At 40.5% G+C, this 22362-nt stretch overlaps 2 protein-coding genes across 4 annotated transcripts in view; one reads left to right on the top strand and one right to left on the bottom strand.

Annotated features, from left to right (window-relative positions):
* Window positions 1-22362, top strand: part of HMGXB3 (HMG-box containing 3) — a 67576-nt gene that overhangs the window by 25911 nt on the left and 19303 nt on the right. For all 3 annotated transcript variants that reach the window (XM_057731165.1, XM_057731156.1, XM_057731146.1), the window contains 3 exons: window positions 492-641; window positions 4892-5193; window positions 5693-5820. In XM_057731165.1, coding sequence (XP_057587148.1) covers window positions 492-641; window positions 4892-5193; window positions 5693-5820 — 580 coding nt within the window. The remainder of the gene's footprint in view (window positions 1-491; window positions 642-4891; window positions 5194-5692; window positions 5821-22362) is intronic.
* Window positions 15912-17002, bottom strand: LOC130858829 (E3 ubiquitin-protein ligase makorin-1-like). Its single transcript, XM_057745879.1, has 2 exons — window positions 16241-17002; window positions 15912-15974 (listed from the first exon to the last, which is right to left on the bottom strand). Exons 1-2 carry the CDS (start codon window positions 17000-17002, stop codon window positions 15912-15914), a joined length of 825 nt encoding a protein of 274 aa, XP_057601862.1.

Genomic DNA, 22362 nt, shown 5'->3' with positions numbered 1-22362 from the left:
TGGGAGGCCACTGGGGATACTGTCTGGTGGGAACTGCCCAGGACCCTCTCTTCGGCTGATTAGGCCGCAGCTTGTCATAGGGGCCTAGGTGCCAGAGCTCTGAGCTATTATATAGTCCAGAAGTCACAATTTATCTTCACTGAAGCTTGAAATCTTTGGTTCACCACAGTCTCTGGCACTTTCTGTTAGAGCAGGCCTGCTTCACTCTGCCGATTGCCCGCACCCTGAAGGCATTTGAATTGCTGGCCTTTGAGGTTCAACTCACTTGTTTCACAGGTAGAGATGGATTTGTCAAAATTATTTAGGCTGTATTAAGACTGAAAGGAGATAACTGCAGAAAAGGTATCTTGCTTCAAGGCCCTTTGAGAGTTAGTCTAAATCTGGTTTTGCCACTCCCCTCTGTGTTTTACCAATAGCAGATCATCCTGATTCTTGGCTCTGCCCAGGTGTAAGTTCACGTGTAGAATTGAACTGTGGTCTTACTTTTTTAGGATTTGGGCCTGGCTACATCAAGAGGTCGGGGAAAGTGCAAGAATCCGTCTTGCAGCTATGTCTACACCAACCGGCATAAACCGCGGATTTGTCCCAGCTGTGGTTTTAACCTTGCCAAAGACCGGACTGAGAAAACCACCAAGGTTCTTGTGAGTTCCTTCCCCAACCTCCCCCCGCACCCCATCTTGGATTGGGCTCTGTTAGCAGACCTGCTTTAGAAGAAATAAAAGGATTTCTTAGTATACAATAGCAGCTAGCACCAGAACTGGAACCAGGTTATAGGTTCTGAACCTGGGCAAATGCCGCCTTCTTTCTGGGCTTCCTTGTCCTCTTTGCTAAGGTGAGGGGGTTGGCCAGATACCTTGATCTCTGAGAACTTTCTAGTTCAGTAGACAAAGAGTTCATTCATGGGGTGGGGGAAAGTAAACACAGGCCTTAAAGAGGATTCTGAAGAAGAGAGGGATGGAAGGCTTATATCCTTTTAGCTCTGAGGCTGGTGAAGAACCTGTAAATAGAATTTTGGTAAATACAGAATGCCAGCCCCAGGACTTTGTAGATGAGATTGCTGCTTCTCAGGTTCCTTGCAGAGTATTTGGCCAACTACAAAGCTTTACTTCTAGCAGTCTTGGCATGCCTGCTGCCTGAAGTTGGACCAAACTATTTGGATAGTAAAACACATTCCACTTGGCTCCTTAGGCTTGTTTTCTGTTTGTTTATTAGAACCAGGGAAAATGGGCAGTTTCAGAGGGCCTCTGAATTTCCACAGGTGAATTTTGTTAAGTGAACAGAAAAATGCAGCACCTAAGGCAGTGAACAGAAAGATTAGGACGAGGGTAGGAAGAGTGGTCTCACTCATCTGCTTTGGAGGGAAAGAGGATGGCATGTGGAACAGGTCAGGATCCAAGATGGAGCCTGGTCACTCCAGATCTAAGCTGCACCTCACAAGATGTGCAGGATTTGGGTGGAAGGGGAAGGCGTGCCATATACTCAGGGACTAGCATGAGCAGAAGTGGAGAGGTAGGGAGTCTGGTGTTCCATTGGGTTAGAGGAGAGAGTCTGTGGGGATGAGTATGGAAAAGAAGTCTTAAAAGGCATGTTGGGGCCATATGGTGGAAGATCTTTAATGCTAAGACTAGGCAGTTTGGTTTTTAGACAGTGGGGTCACACTGAATGTCCTTGAGCTAGGGTGAGGCCCAGAAGGTTATGTCAGGAGGTCAGGGGGGTTGGGAGTGGACAGGACTAGAGAAGGGGGGAAGAACTGCTTCAAGCTAAGTTTTCTGTGCATATGGAGGGGAGGGGCTTTCTGGCAGATGAATCTCACCCCCTGATCTTCAGGTCTGTTTCTGTGCTTGAGGTCGTGTTCTGAGGTTATCATCTTTTTGAAAAAGGAAAGTGGAACTAAAGTAAAGGAAAAAACACTGAGACTAGGAATTGAGAGACCTGCCTGGAAACGACCCTAAGCTGCTTGCTTTCCCTCTCCTGAATTTTAGAGTCCCCATCAGTAAAACAAGGCAGGCGAAGTGCATTAGATCTTGGCATTTTATTTTCAGGGCCATGAGCCCTAGAGAAGACTCAGAATTGAGCTTAAAGGAGTCTGTAAACCCTTGGAAATTGCATGTAAAATTGTTCCATACCTTCTGTCACATTCTGCTGTTCCACAGGGTGCCTTCTGCTGGCAGTGAGCTTTCCTTTTGATTTCTCCATGTGTTTAATGTGCTCCGTTTCACATAGCATCGACCACACTTTTTTTTTTTTTTTCCCTTCAAGAAAGTGAATGTTATTTAATAAATAGCGAGGGATGATTGTAGTGCAATATAAAGGAAATTGATTTAGATCTGCAGCTTATACCCCAAATGAACTCCATGTCAATTATTTGGTTATAGGAATGCAAAAAGGAAAAAAAAAGTAAAGCACTAGTTACAAAAAATAAAGTTATGCTAACATTCCCAGAATTTAAAGTATGAAGAAACATCAATTACATTGTATTACTTAGACATTTTTTGTTTGTTTGAACTTTTTTTCTTAAGTCAATTTCTCAGAATAAAACTTGGCACACATGTGTTTATATGGTTCTTAACAGGTGTTGGGAATCAAATTCAGAACACATGTTTTTCACAAATATGAGAATACATGTTTACAGACAGAATTAAACAAAATAGCTGAACTAAAGCCCATCTAGGACATGATACATTCTGTAGTTAATCACAACAGCTAAAATTAGAAATAACCTGTGTCCACCATTGAAATAAGATAAATTATATCTTTGTAACTAAATAAATATTAAGATGCTACATAAAAAGATGAAGATTAGTCTGCAAAATGGAAATGGTTTATGATTAATAAGTGAAAAAATTTAGATGTTATGGATACTCTAATTAGAACTCTGTAGAAATATGGATATAACAAGTCTGAGGAAGCATAGAGAAATAGAAAGTATTGACCACACGCTGTCTTGACTCCCTGTTAGCTCCCTATGAGACCATGGCCACTTGCAGGGCAGGTGTATCTTTTGCTCCCATACTTCTCTCCTTTTTTGTCCCTGGCTCCCATACTTCTCTCTTTTTTTGTCCCTGGCCACGTGGCTTGTGGGATCTTAGTTCCCTGACCAGGGATTAAACCCAGGCCCTTGGCAGTGAGAGCTCAGAGTCCTAACCACTGGACCACCAGGGAATTCCTAGCCCCCATACTTCTAATGCTGGAGCTTGCATATATAATATGTCAGTCAATGATTATGAAATGGAATTGAGTTCTGCATAGGTAGATGCTCTGAACATTCCTTTCTCCCACTTCATTGTAGCTGTTGATGTGGCTTGTAGCGTGAAAATGGATGTTGGTCTCTAGATCTGGAATGATGAGGTGACTTAACTTTCCAGGTCAGACAGGAGTTATCTAGGGACCTCTTGCCAATTGATTTCAAATCCCACTCTTATTGTATTCTTCTGTCTTTGGCTAACTGGGAGCTGCCTACCCCCATGACCCTCATCTTCAGACATTCCCTCACCTTCTCATTCTCTAAATTTTAGAGAAACAATATATAATTATCGTTTTCCACAAAATAAAACATTGGTCAGAAACCCAAGGAGCTTTGTGTGCCTTCTTTTTGGAGCCCCCGGTGACCGTACATTTCCTGTGCAGTTTGTTGCTAGTGGCTGTAATTAAGACAGCAGCATCTCTGGCCGGAATGGCCTTCATTCCTTCCCATCTTTCATCTGTGGCTCAGAGCCAAAGGATAGTATGCTTTCCAGCCAGTCTTCCAGCCCATGGTTCAACCTAGTCATGACTGGGAACACAGCTTCCTGGGGCAACTCATTCTAGTGTCGCTCAGCTCTTCTGCAGCCATTCATTCATTCATTCTTTCAGCAGGCATGTATTGAATGCCTATTATGGGTCGGGCTTTTGGGGATACAAAGATAAGACATGGCCACTTCCCTCTAGGAGCTTACAGTCTAGTTGGGGGGAAAGATAGGTAACCAGACTGTTACAGATAGTGAGACAAGGGTTGTCACAGGTATACTGAGTTAATAAGTTGTTATCAAGCAGTTAACTTCTGTAAAACAACATATAATATGTCCAGCACATATGAATTAGCATCTTTTGTGTGCCCTCGTGGTGTTGGGAATCAGTAAATAAACAGGGGTGGGGACAGTGGTTTACCAGCTGTGAGAAAATGAAATCTGCAGTAAAGGAGTGGGCTCTGGGAGCATGAAGGAGGGAGTGATTCATGCTGCGTTTGCACAAAGGATCAGGGAGGGACCTCCATTGAAAAGGGACCTGCCTCAGAAGGACATGTTTCAGTGAGTGTTTCAGAACCTTGTTTCCTGGAAGCCTCTGATTGGTGTATAAACTTCCTTTGTACCCAGAAGCCACACAGTATTAAAGATAAATGCTTTAAGCTGTACAGATACTTGTTTATAAATCGAAACTACCATTCATAGAATTTTTGTTGTGTGCTAAGTGTTTACTTACACTATCTCATTTCTCTGCAACAGCTCTAGGAAATTATTAGTATTTTGATCCTTCATTTCATAGGTGAGGAAATTGAGGCTCAGAAAGATTAAGTAAATTGCTGTGGGTCAGCCATATACAGCTGTTCAGTGGCATGTCCAGAACTGAACCCCTGGTCTGTTACTCTCCAAACCCCATACCCAGTGAATGGGAGCTGACTTTTGAAACCATTACCAAGAGGTGTGTATGATCCTCTCATTTTACTGGTAGAGAAACAGTGCCAGAGAGAGAAAACACCTGCCGTGAGTCACACGGTGAGTTATTAGCTGAGCTGGTTAGGAACCTAGGTTTCCCACCTCTCAGTCATGGGCCCATCCCTCTGCCACTCATGATTTTAGCCTCAGGCTGGCTCTTGGTGCCCCAGGCACTTGGCGATCGATCCACTCTCTTCCAGGAGGCGAGCTCTCCACTCCCGGATGTGCTGAGTGCCACAGAGCCCCTGAGCGCAGCCCAGAGGGAGATCCAGCGCCAGTCAACGCTGCAGCTGCTGCGCAAAGTCCTGCAGATTCCTGAGAATGAGTCAGAGCTGGCCGAGGTCTTCGCCTTGATTCATGAACTCAATAGCTCTCGACTCGTCCTGTCCAACGTGAGTGAGGAGACGGTCACCATCGAGCAAACCTCTTGGTCGAATTATTATGAGTCTCCATCCACGCAGTGCCTTCTCTGTAGCAGCCCATTATTCAAAGGGGGACAAAAGTAAGCACCCCTTTCTTCCCTAGCTGCCCCATCTTACTTGGCTCGTATTGCCCCTTTCTTCAAATACCTTTAAGGCTATAACCTTTGAAGCTGTCCTTCTCAGCTTTTCTTAGGTTTCCTTTACTTTTTCCATTGTCAGAAATAAAATAATAATGATAATAGTGATTATCCATCATTTCTTTTGAACTGTTACTGTCATCAACTTAGGATTTAGTTTACTTCTGGAATGCCTGGCATAATGCTTGGATTTGGGAGTTCATTGGGATTGGTTAACTGGGTAATAAGTTAAGAATTTTATTAACTTTAGGGGAGATTCCATAGGCCAGATTCCAACAAAACAGGAACATCCACCTAGAAAATCCTTGGAACCCAAGGTCCAACACCTTCGTTTACCCGCTGCATTTAAAGTCTTGAGAATTTTGCTATTGATCGTTGAACCCAGGAACTGCATTAAGAAGTTGATTCCCCTTCTGTTTTTTGTTGATGTTCTTGGTACTAGCTCCCTGGCTGGGCCCCAGGAGTGCTGGCTCCTGACAGCCAGCTGGCTTCAGGTTGTGACTGCCCAGGTGAAGATGTGTCTGAATCCCCATTGTCTGGCCCTGCACAGCTTCATGGACATCTATACAGGTGGGTGCCAGTCTTTTTCCCCTCAGATGGCATGTTTGAGAACAGCCTCTGTGGGTCAGACCTCTGGTCCTTTGAGCACTGGATCTTCTCTCAGATGGGGCTTCTGAAGAAGAGGGCATTTTTCCTCTTGGATATCTCAGCCCAGAAGATTACATTTATCTTGGGAGTGTTAGGACTATCTTATCAGGGCACTTTAAACAAAGTTAATTTTAAAATAACGGATCTTCGTTGGAAAAAAACAGAAAATGCTGACAAGTAAAAAGAAGAAACTAAAAATAAGTAGTAATCCTACTACCATGAGATGAACACTTAACACTGTGCCCTGTAGTAGTCTTTCAGATGTGTTATTCATCCATGCAGAATAAAAGAAGGTATAAAATTTATAGATTTGTAGTTTTTCTTTGAATAAAAGTGGGGTTGTGCTGGATGTTGTTTTGGAGTGGGTTTTTTTTTTTTTTTTCTTTTTGGCTGCGTTGGGTCTTTGTTGCTGCAAATGGGCTTTCTCTAGTTGTGTCAAGCATGGGCTACGCTTCATTGCAGTCTGTGGGCTTCTCATTGCAGTGGCTTCTCTTGTTGCAGAGCATGGGCTATAGGCCTGCAGGCTTCAGTAGTTGCAGCGCGTGGGCTCAGTAGTTGTGGCTTACGAGCTCTAGAGCACAGGCTCAGTAGTTGTGATGCACGGACTTAGTTGCTCCGCGGCATGTGGGATTTTCCCGGACGAGGGATCAAACCCACGTACCCTGCATTGGCAGGTGGGTTCTTAACCACTGCGCCACCAGGGAAGTCCGAATGTTCTTTTTAAATATATCAGTGTATCATGGGCATCTTCCTGTGCCAGCAAGTGGAGAAATACATGACCATTTTTAAGGAGTGTGTGATGTTCCATTTTAGAGTCCTCTTTATATTTAAGTCTTTGTGTACAGCTTTATTTCCTTTGGACAAATGCTCAAAAATGGAATTGCTGCATATTCACCCTTTCCCTCCGTTCATTCATCAGTATCATTCATTGAACATTGACCAGGTACCAACCATTTTGAGAATTTGAGTCTTGAGTTTTATATGTAGAATGGAGTGCTGAAGATTAAAGAGTATTTTTTATTCTCCTTGTCTTCAGAACCTTATGGTGCCTTGTTTTGAATTCATGCTTTTAATGTCTTGTATTCCCAGATTGAGTTTGTACTACTATGTGCTCTTGTCAGCAGTTAATGAGAATGCCATTTCCCTGCAGTCTGTCTCAGCCTGTAGCACCTAGGGTTTATATATTTTTTAAATTTTAACTTTAAGTTTACACACAGTAAAATTTGCTTTGTTGTTGTGCTGTTCTTTGAGTTCTAACAGATGCACTGTGTTGTGTAACTGCCACCACAATCAGTATATAGAACAGTTCCATCACCCCAAAACATTCTCTTTTATTGTCCCTTTGTAATCAAAACTGCCCCTAACCCCTAACCTCTAGCAACCATTTGGTATTTTCTTCATTCCATATAGTTCTGTCTTTCTAGAACGTCATATAAAAACCCATAGTGAGTAGCATTTCAAGTCTGGCTTCTTTCACTGAGTATTGGGTTAGCCAGAATATTCATTTGGTTAATGACTATATTCAGTATAGTTCTTGGTGAAAATGAAAAATGTCTTTTATTTTTACTTAAAACTGAATGAACTTTTTTGCCAACCCAATATAATGCCTTTGAAATTCATCCATATTGTTCTGTGTATCAATAGATTGTTCCTTTTTATTGTTGAGTAGTTTTCCATTGTGTGGAGCGCCACACTTAATTTATCTGTTCATTCCTTGAAGGACATTTGGGTTTTTACTAGTTTTTGGCAGTTATGAATAGTTGCTGTAAACATGCATGTATAGGCTTTTGTGTAAACATAAATTTTCATTTCTTTTGGGTAAATACCCTAGGAGTCAGATTGCTGGGCCATGTGTTAAGTGTATGTTTAATTTTATAAGAAATCACCAAACCATTTACCTAAGTGTTGGTGTCATTTTGCATTCCTGCTAGCAGTGGGTGAGAGTTCCAGTTTGCTTCATTTGTCAGTACTTGGTAGTGTCTATTTTTTGTTTGTTTGTGTTTCAGTGATTATAATAGGGTGGGTAGTAGTAACTCATGGTTTCAGTTTCTATTTCCTCAATGACTGATGATGTTGAGCATCTTTTCATGGGTTGATTTGCCATCTGTATGTCTCTGGTGAGGTATCTGTTCCATCTTTGGCCCATTGAACTGGGTTGTTTTCTTGCTGTTGAGTTTTAAATGTTCTTTATATGCTCTGGATACACGTGCTTTGTCAGATAAGTGATTTGCAGATATTTTATTATGGTCTGTAGCTTGTATTCTCATTCTCTTAACAGAATCTTCCACAGAGCAAAAGTTCTTAATTCTGATAAAGACCCGATTCATCAATTTTTTCTTTTGGAGACTTTTTTTGATGTTAGTGCTAAGGTGTCTTTACCTAGGTAAGATCGTGAGTATTTTTCTTACGTTTTCTGCTAAAAGTTTTATAATTTATGGTTTATATTTAAGCCTATAATCCATTTTGAATTAATTTTTATATAAAGTGTGAGGCCGAGATTGAGGTTTCTTTTTTTGCACGTGGACATCCATTTGTTTCCACCATTTGCTGAAAAGTAGTCCTTTCTCCTTTGAATTGCCTTTGCTCTTTTATTGAAAATTGATTTATTATGTATGTGTGGGTCCGTTTCTGCACTCTGTTCCATTGGTTTATGTTGTCTCTCCTTTTGCCAATACTGCACGTCTCGATTATTACAGCTTTGTAATAAGTTACAGTCAGGGGGTGTGAGTCCCCCAACCTTGTTCTTCCTGAATCGTTTCCTGAATTGTTTTAATTGTTTTAGTTTCTTTGCATTCCCATATAAATTTTAGAATCAGCTTGTTAGCACCTACAGAATCCTGCTAAAATTTTAATTGGTATTCTGTAGATCAGTTTGGGGATTTTAAGCAGTTTGACATGCTTAAAAATATTGTCTTCCAACCTATGAACATGGTGTGTCTTTCCATTTGATTAGGTTTTCTTTTGTTTTTTTCATCAGTGTTTTGTTTTCAGCATATAGGTCCTGCACATATTTTGTTAGATTTATACCTACGTATTTAATTTTGTTCAGTGCTAAATGACATGGTTCAATTTCTAACTGCTCAGTGCTAGTATAGAAATATGATTGGGTTTTGTCTGTTGAGTTTATTCAGTGACCTTGTAAAGCTCATTTATTAACTTTGGGAACTTCTCGTGGATTAGTATTATAATTTTTTTAACTTTTAAATTTATTAGGTAAAAACAGGTATATCATTTCTTTTTTTTAAATTTATTGTGTATTGAAGTGTAGTCAATTTACATTGTGTTAATTTCTGCTGTACAGCAAAGTGATTGTTATACATCTGTATACATCCTTTTTTATATTTTTTTCCATTACAGTTTATCCCAGGATATTGAATATAGTTCTCTATGCTATACAGTAGGACCTTGTTGTTTATCCAGTCCGTATGTAATATATGCTAACCCCAAACTCCCAGTCCATCCCTTCCACACACTCCCACCTTGGCAACCACGAGTCTGTTCTCTATGTCTGAGTCTGTTTCTGTTTTGTAGATAAGTTCATTTGTGCCCTTTTTTAGATTCCACATATAAGTGATATCATACAGAATTTGTCTTTCTCTTTCTGACTTCATTTAGATGGTAATCTCTAGTTGCATCCATGTTGCTACAAATGGCATTATTTTGTTCTTTTCTGTGCCTGAGTAGTATTCCATTGTATATATGTACCACATCGTCTTTATCCACTCATCTGTCAATGGACATTTAGGTTGTTTCTACATCTTGGTTATTGTAAATCGTGCTGCAATGAACATAGGAATGCATGTATCCTTTCAAACCATGTTTTTCTCTGGATATATGCCCAGGAGTGGGATTGCTGGATCATATACTAATTCTGTTTTTAGTTTTCCATACTATTTTCCATAGTGGCTGCACCAACTTATTAATACATTCCGACCAGCAGCGGAGGAGGGTTCCCTTTTCTCCACATGCTTGCCAGCATTTATTGTGTATAGACTTTTTAATGATGGCCATTCTGAGTGGTGTGAGGTGGTACCTCATTGTAATTTTGATTTTCATTTCTCTAATAATTAGTGATGTTGGGCATGTTTTCATGTGCCTATTGGGCGTCTTTATGTCGTTTTTGGATAAATGTTTAGGTCTGTCCATTTTTTTTGATTGGGTTGTTTGTTTTTTATTGTTGTTGATTGGTATGAGCTGTTTGTATATTTTGGAAATTAAGCTCTTGTCAGTCAATATTTGCAAACATTTTCTCCCATTGCATAGGTTGTCTTTTCATTTTGTTTATGGTTTCCTTTGCTGTGCAAAAGCTTATAAGTTTGATTAGGTCCCATTTGTTCATTTTTGTTTTTATTTTGTTGCCTTGGGAGACTGACCTAAGAAAACACTGGTACAATTTCTGTCACAGAATGTTTTGCGTATGATTCCTTCTAGGAGTTTTATGGTGTCTTGTCTCATATTTAAGTCTTTAAGCCATTTTGAGTTTATTTTTGTGCGTGGTGTGAGGGTGTGTTCTAACTTCATTGATTTACATGCAGCTGTCCAACTTTCCTAGCACCACTTGCTGAAGAGACTGTCTCTTTCCCATTTTATATTCTTGCCTCCTTTGTCGAAGATTAATTGACCATAGATGTATGGGTTTATTTCTGGGCTCTCTGTTCTGTTCCATTGATTTGTATGTCTGTTGTGCCAGTACCACATTGTTTTGATTGCTATAGCTTTGGAGTGTTGTCTGAAGTCTGGAAGGGTTATGCCTCCTGCTTTGTTCTTTTTCCTCAGGATTGCTTTAGCAATTCTTGGTCTTTTATGATTCCATATAAATTTTAGGATTGTTTGTTCTAGTTTTGTGAAAATTTCAAATGTCCTCGGTAATTTGATAGGGATCATATTAAATCTGTAGATTGCTTTGGGTAGTTGCTATTTTAACAATATTAATTCTTCCAATGCATAGGATATCTTTCCATTTCTTTGTATCATCTTCAGTTTCCTTTATTAATGTTTTTTGATTCTCAGCGTGTAAGTCTTCATCTCCTTGGTCAGGGTTATTTCTAAGTTTTTTGTTTTTTTTTGTTTTTGTTTTTGGGGGGTTTTTTTGGTGCGATTTTAAAAGGTTTGGGGGGGTTTTGTTTGTTTGCTTTTTACATTCCCTTTCTGCTGTTTCATTGTTAATGTAAAGAAATGCAACTGATTTCTGTATGTTAATCTTGTATCCTGATACCTTGCTAAATTCATTTGTCAGTTCTAGTGGTTTTTATGTGGAGTCTTTAGGAATTTCTATGTATAGCATCATGTCATCTGCATATAGTGACAGTTTTACCTCTTTACTTCCAATTTGGATGCCTTTTATTTCTTTTTCTGATTGTTGTGGCTGGGACTTCCAATACTATTTTGAATAGAAGTGGTGAAAGTGGGCCTTGTCTTGTTCCAGATTTTAGCAGTAAGACTTTCAGCTTTTCATTGTTGAATATCATATTGGTTGTGGGTTTGTCAAAAATAGCTTTTATTATGTTGAGATATGTTCCCTCTATACCCATTTTGGTAAAAGTTTTTATCATGAATGGATGTTGAATTTAGTCAAATGCCTTTTCTGCATCTATTGAGATTATCATGTGGCTTTTGTCTCTTCTTTTGTTAATGTGGTTTAGCACTTTGCTTTTGGATATGTTGAACCATCCTTGTGTACTTGGGATGAATCCCACTTGGTTGTGGTGTATGATCTTTTTTATGTGTTGGATTCAGTTTGCTAGTGTTTTGTTGAGAATTTTTACATCTATATCATCAAAGATATTGGCCTGTAATTTTCTTTTTTGGTGATATCTTTGTCTGGTTTTGGTATCTGGGTGATGGTGCCTTGATAGAATATCTTTGGGAGTGTTCCCTCTTCTTCAGTCTTTTGGAAGAGTTTGAGAAGGATTGTAAAAGTTTTTCTTTGTATTTTTGGTAGAATTTGCCCATGAAGCCATCTGGTCCTGGACTTTTGTTTATAGATAGTTTTTTAAATTACATATTCTATTTCAGTTCTAGTGATTGTTCTGTTCAAATTATCTACTTCTTGATTCAGTTTTGGTGGGCTGTATGTTTCTAGAAAGTTTTCCATTGCTTCTCGGTTGTAGAATTTGTTGGCACGTAATTTGTTCATAGTATTCTTTTGTGTTTTGTTTTGTATTTCTGCGACATCAGTCGATATTTGTCCTTTTTCATTTCTTATTTTATTTGGTTTCTCTCTTTTTGGTGAGAATGACCAGAAGGTTTTCAATTTTGTTTACCCTTTCAAAGAACCAGCTCTTGGTTTTATTTTGTTTTGTTTTGTTTTGTTTTTTTTTTTTGGCACACGGGCTTAGTTGCTCCATGGCATGTGGGATCTTCCTGGAGCAGGGATCGAACCCGTGTCCTCTGCATTGGCAGGCGGATTCTTAACCACTGCGCCACCTAGGAAGCCCCAAACCTGTGTTTTTTTTTTTTTTTTTTGGCACATAGGCTTAGTTGCTCCGCGGCATGTGGGATCTTCCTGGAGCAGGGATCGAACCCATGTCCTCTGCATTGGCAGGCAGATTCTTAACCACTGCCCCACCTAGGAAGCCCCCAGCTCTTGGTTTTATTGGGGTTTTTTTTTTCCTTTTTTAAAAAATACATTTATTTATTATTTATTTATTTATTTTTGGCTGCATTGGATCTTTGAGGCTGCGTGCAGGCTTTTCTCTAGTTGCGATGAGTGGGGGCTACTCTTCACTGCAGTGCACAGGCTTCTCATTGCAGTGGCTTCTCTTGTTGTGGAGCATGGACTCTAGACATGCAGGCTTTAGTAGTTGTGGCACACGGGCTCAGTAGTTGTGATGCACAGGCTTAGTTGCTCCGCGGTATGTGGGATCTTCCTAGACCAGGGATTGAACCTGTGTCTCCTGCACTAGCAGTTGGATTCTTAACCACTACACTACCAGGGAAGTCCTCAAACACATTCTTTTTAAAAAAAAAAAAAAGAATCTAAAGTTTTTTTACTCTCCTCCCCCACATTTTATGATTTTGATGTCCCTTTTAGGTCTTCACGTTTATCCTTCTGCTCTTCCTTGTGTTTATCATCACTTTCACAAATAGATTTTTTCTCTTTAATCTGTGTACTGATTTATGTAAGTGACTTTCCAATTGTGATTTCCTTTTTTCCTATATCTTCTTGCTTCTTTCCTGTTTAGAGAAGACCTTTCAATATTTCTTTTAGGGTAGGTTTAATATTGCTGTATTCTTTTAGGTTTTGCTTGTCAGAGAAATTTTTTATCTCTCCTCCTATTCTAAATGGTAATCTTGCTGGGTGGAGTATTCTAGGTTGCAGATTTTTCCCTTTCAAGACTTTGAATAATATTTTGCCGCTCCCTCTGGCCTGCAGCGTTTCTGTAGAGAAATCAGTCTTATGGGGGCTCCCTTGTGATTAACTCTTTGTTTTTCACTTGCTGCCTTTAGAATCTTCTCTTTAACATTTGCCATTTTTATCATCATGTGTCTTGGTGTAGGTCAGTTTGGGTTCATCTTGTTTGGGACCCTCTGTGCTTCATGTATCTGGGTATCTGTTTCCTTCTTCAGGTTTGGGAAGTTTTCAGCCATAATTTCTTCAAATACTTTTTCAATCCTCTTTTCTCTTTCTTCTCCTTTTGGAATCCCTATTGTGCATCGATTGGCACACTTTATCCCATAGACCTCTTATATTGCTTTCATTTTTTTTTTTTTTTTTTTTTTTTAATTTGGCTTTCTGTCTGCTGTTCTGGTTGGGTGATTTCCATTATTCTGTTTTCCAGATCACTTCTTTGTTCTTCTGCATTATTCATTCTGCCATTCATTGCCTTTAGCTCAGCTTTCGTCTGGGCAAATGAATTCTCTAATTTTTCTTGGCGCCCCCTCACAGTTTGTTTCCTTTTTACAGTAATCTGCATTTCTGTTGATAGCCTTTCTTAATCCCTTCAGTATTTTTATTACCTTTTTTGTGTGGCATGTGGATCTTAATTCCCTAACTAGGGATTGAACTCATACCCCATGCATTGGGAGTGTGGGTCCCACTGGACCACCAGGGAAGTCCCCATTACCTCTTTTTCGAGCTCAGTGTCTCTCAGACTGAAGAGGTCTGTTCACTGTTTGTTCCTTTAGGGGAATTCTCTTGGCCTTTTAACTGGGAGTGGTTCCTCTACTTCTTCATTTTTACTTATATTTCTGTTAACTCTGTAAGTTTAGGAGAAACAGTTATCTATTGTAGTCTTAGAAAGCTATTTATATGCAGGAGTGTCCCTGCTTAGCTTGTGTGGGTTTAATATTTTTGGTGTGAGGGCTGCTTTGAATTTGGTTGCTTCTTGCCACTTTCCTCAGCTCATGCTGGCCATTATCCCCTTGATAGGGGCTGTGAAGGTACGGTGGCCTGCGCACGCTCCTGGGGCCCTGTGCTTGTGGGGGCAGCCCCTGTGTGCCTCTGGAGCCCACGGTGGCAGCAGCAGCTCACGCCTGCCCCTGCAGCTCTTGTAGGGAGTGTGTTTTTGACTGGGAGCATGTGCAGGGAAAGAAGCTCCTATAGTGGTCCCACCCCTCTCCTCGTGCACCCCCCCCCAACAGTTGTGCCTTTCCTCTCTGGTGGGCCCAGGCATCTTCCATGTACACCCTCAGTTGCCATGCTCCAGCCCCTTCAGGCTGTCTCTTTGCAGCCATCCCTAGTCCTCTCCCCAGGTCTGATCTCTGAAGCCTGAGCTTCAGCACCCAGCCCCCGCCTGCACCAGTGGACGAGCGTCTCAGGCAGGGGGAGCGTAGGGTGGCAGTACTGACCAGCTGTGCAGGTCACTCTCCGTTTTGGCTTCCGCAAACCAGTTGCTGTACTCTCCTCCGAGGCTTTGAGGCCCCCCCTCCATCCAGGCTGATTTTCCCATTAGTGATGGGACTTCCCAGGGTTTGGGAACCTTTCCTCTTTCATAGCTCCCTCCCTGGGGCGTAGATCCTGTCCTTGATTTGTTCCTCTCTTTTTTTGTTTTTCTTTTTTCTTTTGTCCTACCTGGTTACGTGGAGATTTTCTTGTCCTTTTGGAAGTCTGAGATCGTATACCATCATTCAGTAGATGTTCTATGTGAATTGTTCCACTTGTAGATTTATTTTTGATGTATTTGTGGGAGGAGGTGAGAGCTCCATGTCCTACTGCTCCACCATCTTGGTGGCTCTCCTCCTGGTATAGCATTTCTTTTTTTGTGTGTGTGTGTGTTGACATCACATACTTTTTATTTTAAATGGGGTATAGCTCACATAACATTTTATCACACATATTTTAATCTATAAAAAACACGCTAATTATAGGAAATACAACAAAGCAATAGAAAAGCCACCCATAATCCCAAATAGCCACAATATTTTAGTACATATTTTTATCTTTTAAACAATCCCCTGAAGCACTACTATCCCCAATATATAGATGAAAGACTTACAGGGATTTAACCTGCCTAAATTCACAGTCAATATGCTATGAAGGTAGGATTCAAGCCATCTTACACCATGCTTCACCCCCTCCCCACCCCTTTGACAAGCAAATTAATTTTTATTATACAGAGATGATCATGATTAGAAGCAAAATTTGTTCCAATGAATGTAAGGTTTGTAATCTTCTCAACCAAAAAATTCATGCTGCAAATGGGCTTAAAACCATAGTCTGAAACCTCCATCCCTTGCTAACGAAAAGGTAAAATGACGCAGTCACTATGGAAAAAGTTTGGTAGTCACTCAAAATATTAAGCACAGAGTTACCATGACCCAGCAACTCTATACCAAGGTAATTAAAACATATGTCCACAACATTTACACATTAACGTTCCTGGCATTATTCATAATAGCCAAAAAGTGGAACAACTCAAATGGAAAAACAAAATGTTGTACAGGCAGACAGAGGATTACTGCTCAGCCATGGAAAGGAACGAAGCACTGATGTACACTATAACACGAATGAGTCCTGAAAACATTACGCTAATGTGTGAGGCAGTCACAAGAGGCCACACATATGATTCCATTCATGCGATGTCCAGAACAGGCAAATCCACACAGACGGAAAGTAAATTAGTTGTTGCCAGGAGCTGGAGGAAGGGTAGAATGGAGAGTAATGGAGCTAAGGAGTATGAGGTTTCAAAAGAAGTAGGAAAGAAAAAGGGGGGGAGAGCCCATAGTCTGAGGTTCTGAAAGCACAATTTCTTAAAACAGTCAAGAAGCCCAGGAAGGAAAACATCCCTACTTAATGATAACCATTCAGTTTACCACATTTCTTTGAAATGAACCGACAATGTTGTGAAAGGGACACTATAGTTCTCGCACCCATTAACACAATACTCTCCTTAAGACTTACTTTTATGTGCTGTGATCTCTGGGCAGCATCCATTGGGTGGAGCACCTGCAGCCCACACATATCACACGCGTCTCCGTGGAGGTACACACAGTTCTCCCCATATCGGCACTCTCCCACTGCCGCGTAGGGGCAGAGCTGCTTCTTCATTTCCACCGCAGTTTGCTCCTTCTCGGATTCTTCCTTGGTCACTGAGCCCTGCAGGGGTGCTTCAGTGGAGGAAGGGGCAGTACGGCCACAGTAGGGCTGCCCAGGAACAAACTCAATGGCATTCACCCAGTCTTCTGAACCTGCTCCCACAGCTGCAAAGTGTGAATTTCTTGACTCGGCTTCACCCAGATTCATTTCAACAGTGGGTCCAACTACTGATGAGAGACTCGAGGAAGCAGCAAGGGATGATTTTGCAGTTAGATCTGTAGCAGTTGCTTCCTCCTGTTTCAGTGGCTTGCTATGTTCATATCTGCAGCGGTCTCCGTAAATACAGTACCCTCGCTGAAAATACTTGCACACTACACCATATGGACTGTCAGAGAGGTCATGTGAGTAGCGACAGTTATCTCCTTCCTTACAAACCCCATGCATGAAATACCTGCAGGTGACCTGCTTGGTCCAGCCGCCGCCGTCGCTGCCGCCTCCCCCGCCCCCCGCCCCCGGGGACGGGGAGGTGACTGCGGGGATAGGGGTGGGGGAGGCCGCCGCCGCCGCCGCTGCCGCTCCTGCTCCTGATGTTGTGGTTGTTGTCCCGGGAGCTTCAGCCTCCGCCATTACTGTTTATCCCACACAGCAGAGGCGCCGGAACTTACGGGATCACATCATTCGGGCCCGGCTGCGGGGAGGAGAAGGCGGCGAGGCTAGGGGTGGGGAGGGGAAGGACATAGAGGCTCCCGCTCGCTCCCCTCGGCCCCGCGTCACAGCATTTCTTAATTTGTTGTATTTGATTACTGGGAAGATTGTATACCTTCTGTGTTTATCTCTTTTGTGAACATTTCCATTCTCTGGGGGTGTTTTGTTGACAGTTTTCCCCCAGTTTATTAGTTTTTTTTAAAATTTGTTTGTTACTTTTTAGGGACATGAGAATTTTTTTTCTTGCCTTGTTTTAAGTTTTTATGTGATCAGAGCTTTGACCTTCTCATTTGTAGTTTCAGCCTTTGGTATCATGCTTAAAAAGGTCTTCCCTACTCCTCTATACTTCTCTTTACTGGGAACACATATGCCAAATTTTGCTTTGTTCATTTTGTGTGTGCAAATGTAAGATCACCCTCTTTTATTTGTTTTAAATTAATAGCATTTAAATTCTTTTGGGTCTTTTATCCCAGGATTTGGTGTAGGAGTGATTTTATTAACCTTTTTTATGTCCCCTGTACATCCCTGGGCTAAAGGATGCTCCTGGCCTTTCTTCATGGTGTAGCTGTGAGAGGTGGAGGGATAGTGATCCCTTTGGTCATAAGGACTGAGGTGGGTGGTAGGGAGATATTTTTTTTTTTTTATTAAAAAGAAAAAGAAAAAAATCAAAACAACCTTATATGTGTTTCATTACTTGCTTTTTTCATTTATCAGTGTGTTGCGGACAACTTTGTGTCAGAGCATTTAGGCTTACTTTATTCTTAATTATTTCTACTTTTTTAAAAAAAAATTTATATTGAGTATAGTTCATTAACAATGTTGTGTTAGTTTCAGGTGTACAGCAAAGTGATTCAGTTATAAATATACATGTATCAATTCTTTTGCCATTTAGGTTATTACAGAATATTGAGCAGAGTTCCCTGTGTTATACAGTAGGTCCTTGTTAGTTATCTGTCTTAAATGTGTGTATATGTGTCAGTCCCAACTCCCTAAATTTATCCCTCTCCCTCCTCCCCCCACCTCTTCCCTTTGGTAACCATAAGTTTGTTTTCTAAGTCTCTGAGTCTGTTTCTGTTTTGTAAAGAAGTTCATTTTTATCATTTTTTTTGATTCCTCATATACATGAAATCATGTGATATTTGTCTTTGTCTGGCTTACTTCACATAGTATGATAATTTCCAGGTCCATCCATGTTGCTGCAAATGGCAGTATTTCATTTTTTAATGGCTAATATATGAACCACTGTATATATGTACCACATCTTCTTTATCCATTCATCCATTGATAGACATTTAGGTTGTGTCCATGTCTTGGCTGTCCATGTCTTGGCTGTTGTAAACAGTGCTGCAGTGAATGTTGGGGTGTATGTATCCTTTTTTTTTTTTTTAATATTTATTTATTTATAAATTTATTTATTTTATTGGCTGTGTTGAGTCTTCATTGCTGCACATGGGCTTTCTCTAGTTGCGGAGAGTGAGGGCTGCTCTTTGTTGTGGTGTGTGGGCTCATTGCTGTGGCTTTTCTTGTTGCGGAGCATGGGCTCTAGGTGTGTGGGCTGCAGTAGATGCTGCACACAGGCTCAGAAGTTGTGGTTCATGGGCTCTAAAGTGCAGGCTCAACAGTTGTGGTGCACAGGCTTAGTTGCTCCGAGGCATGTGGGATCTTCCTGGAGCGGGGATTGAACCCATGTCCCCTGCATTGCCAGGCGGATGCTTAACCACTGCACCACCTAGGAAGCCCTGTGTGTGTCCTTTTAAACCATGGTTTTCTCTGGATATATGCCCAGGATTTGGATTGCTGGATCATATGGTAGCTCTAATTTTAAAGGAACCTCCATCCTGTTCTCCATAGTGGCTGTACCAATTTACATTCCCATCAACAGTGTAGCATTTATTGTTTGTAGACTTTCTGATGATAGCCGCTGGTGTGAGGTGATATCTCATTGTAGTTTTGATTTGCATTTCTCTAATAATTAGCAACGTTGAGCGTCTTTTCATGTGCCTCTTGGCCATTTGTATGCCTTCTTTGGAGAAATGCCTATTTAGGTCTTATACCCTTTTTTTTTTTTTTTTTAAGAACTTTTATTGAGATACAGTTAACATACAATAAACTGCATATATTTAGAACATACAATTTGGTAGCCCAATTTCCCAATTCATTCCCCCCCAATCCTCCCTGCTTTCCTTACTTGGTGTCCATATGTTTGTTCTCTACATCTGTGTCTATTTCTGCCTTGCAAACTGGTTGATTTGTACCATTTTTCTGTAGTCTGCATATATGTGTTAATATACAGTATTTGTTTTTCTCTTTCTGACTCACTTCACTCTGTATTACAGTCTCCAGGTCCATCCATGTCTCTACAAATGTCCCAGTTTCATTGCTTTTTACAGCTGAGTAATATTCCATTGTATATATGTACCACATCTTTTTTATCCATTCATCTGTTGATGGACATTTAGGTTGCTTCCATGTCCTGGCTATTGTAAATAGTGCTGCAATGAACATTGGAGTGCATGTGGCTTTTTGAATTATGGTGTTCTCTGGGTATATGCCCAGCCATGGGATTGCTGGGTCATATGGTAAAAAATAACTATTTTTAGTTTTGCAAGAAACCTCCGTACTGTTCTCCATAGTGGCTGTATCAATTTACATTCCCATCAACAGGGCAAGAGCGTTCCCTTTTCTCCACATCCTCTCCAGCATTTACTGTTTGTAGATTTTCTGATGATGTCCATTCTAACCGGTGTGAGGTGATACCTCATTGTCGTTTTGATTTGCATTTCTCTGATAATTAGTGATGTTGAGCAGCTTTTCATGTGCCTCTTGGCCATCCGTATGTCGTCTTTGGAGAAATGCCTAGTTAGGTCTTCTGCCCATTTTCTGATTGGGTTGCTTGTTTTTTTGGTATTGAGCTGCACGAACTGTTTATATGTTTTGGAGATTAGTCCTTTGCCTGTTGATTCGTTTGCAGATATTTTCTCCCATTCTGAGGGTTGTCTTTTCGTCTTGCTTATAGTTTCCTTTGCTGTGCAGAAGCTTTGAAGTTTCATTAGGTAACACTTATTTATTTTTGTTTTTATTTCCATTACCCTAGGGGGTGGATCCAAAAAGATCTTGCTGTTATTTACATCGAAGAGTGTTCTTCCTATGTTTTCCTCTAGGAGTTTTATAGTGACTGGCCTTACATTTAGGTCTTTAATCCATTTGGAGTTTATTTTTGTGTATGGTGTTAGGGAGTGTTCTAATCTCATTCTTTTCCATGTAGCTGTCCAGTTTTCCCAGCACCACTTATTGAAGAGGCTGCCTTTTCTCCAGTGTATATCCTTGCCTCCTTTGTCATAGATTAGTTGACCGTAGTTTATCTCTGGGCTTTCTGTCCTGTTCCATTGATCTGTATTTCTGTTTTTGTGCTAGTACCATACTGTCTTGATCACCGTAGGCTTGTAGTATAGCTTGAAGTCAGGAGGCCTGATTACACCAACTCCGTCTTTCCTTCTCAAGATTGCGTTGGCTATTCGGGGTCTTTTGAGTTTCCATGCAAATCGTAAGATTTCTTGCTCTAGTGCTGTGAAAAATGCCATTGGTAATTTGATGGGGATTGCATTGAATCTGTAAATTGCTTTGGGTAGTACAGTCATTTTCACAATGTTGATTCTTCCAATCCAAGAACATGGTATGTCCCTCCATCTGTTTGTGTCATCTTTGATTTCTTTCATTAGTGTCTTATACTTTTCTGAGTACAGGTCTTTTACCTCCTTGGTTAGGTTTATTCCTAGGTATTTTATTCTTTTTGTTGCAGTGGTGAATGGGAGAGTTTCCTTAATTTATCTTTCTGATCTTTCATTGTTAGTATATAGAAATGCAAGAGATTTCTGTGTGTTAATTTTGTATCCTGCAACTTTACTGAATTCATTGATTAACTCAAGTAGTTTTCTGGTGGCATCTTTAGGATTTTCTGTGTATAATATGTCATCTGCAAACAGTGACAGTTTTACTTCTTCATTTCCAATTTGGATTCCTTTTATTTTTTTCTTCTCTGATTGCTGTGGTAAGGACTTCCAAAACTATGTTGAATAGTAGTGGCGAGAGTGGACATCCTTGTCTTGTTCCTGATCTTAGAGGGAATGCTTGCAGTTTTTCACCATTGAGAATGATGTATGCTGTGGGTTTGTTGTATATGGCCTTTATTATAAATGGGTGTTGAATTTTGTCCAAAGCTTTTTTTGCATCTATTGAGATGATCATGTGGTTTTTATCCTTCAATTTATTAATATGGTGTATCACATTGATTGATTTGCATATATTGAAGAATCCTTGCATTCTAGGGATAAACCCCACTTGATCATGGTGTATGATCCTTTTAATGTGTTGTTGGATTCTGTTGGCTAGTATTTGTATGTCTTCTTTGGAGAAATGCCTATTTAGGTCTTATACCCATTTTTGTATTGGATTGTTTGGTTTTTTGACATAGAACTGCATGAGCTGTTTTGTAAATTTTGGAGATTAATCACTTGTCAGTCTCATCATTTGCAAATATTTTTCTCCCATTTTTTGTTTTTTTTTTTCATTTTGTTTATAATTTCCTTTGCTGTGCAAAAGCTTTTGAGTTTAATTAGGTCCCATTTGTTTAATTTTGTTCTTATTTCCATTACCCTAGGAGGCAGAAAAGAAAAAGATACTGCTGCGATTTATGTCAGCGTTCTGCCTATATTTTCCTCTGAGAGTTTTACAGTATCCAGTCTCATATTTAGGTCTTTTTTTTTTTTTTAACTTTTTAAAATAAACTTATTTATTAATTTATTGGCCGTGTTGGGTCTTCATTGGTGCACACGGGCTTTCTCTAGTTGTGGCGAGCATAGGCTACTCTTCATTGTGGTGCATGGGCTCCTTATTGCAGTGGCTTTTCTTGTTGCAGGGCACAGGCTCTAGGCATGCGGGCTTCAGTAGTTGCAGCACGCGGACTCAATTATGGCTCACAGGCTTAGTTGCTCCGAGGCATGTGGGAACTTCCTGGAGCAGGGATCAAACCCATGTCCCCTGCATTGGCAGGCAGATTCTTAACCACTGCGCCACCTAGAAAGTCCCATATTTAGGTCTTTAATCCATTTTGAGTTTATTTCTGTGTATCGTATTAGAGAATGTTCTAATTTCATTCTTTAACATGTAGCTGTCCTGTTTTCCCAGCACCACTTATTGAAGAGAATTGTCTTTTCTGCGTTGTATATGTTTACTTCCTTTGTTGTAGATTAATTGGACATAGGTGTGTGGGTTTATTTCTGGGC

The sequence above is a fragment of the Hippopotamus amphibius genome, chromosome 1, assembly GCF_030028045.1.
Source record: "Hippopotamus amphibius kiboko isolate mHipAmp2 chromosome 1, mHipAmp2.hap2, whole genome shotgun sequence".
In the NCBI taxonomy this organism is placed as follows: Eukaryota; Metazoa; Chordata; class Mammalia; order Artiodactyla; family Hippopotamidae; genus Hippopotamus; species Hippopotamus amphibius.
This window is presented reverse-complemented; position numbering and strand designations above follow the sequence as displayed.

What these genes read in the sequence shown, in the direction of transcription:
- LOC130858829 (XM_057745879.1), bottom strand. Translation starts at nt 17,002, where the DNA reads ATGGCGGAGGCTGAAGCTCCCGGGACAACAACCACAACATCAGGAGCA. An exon ending in AGAGATCACAGCACATAAAA is followed by an intron (nt 15,975 to 16,240) that starts GTAAGTCTTAAG and finishes CCCTTCCTCCAG; the next exon opens with CTCCTGGCAACAACTAATTT.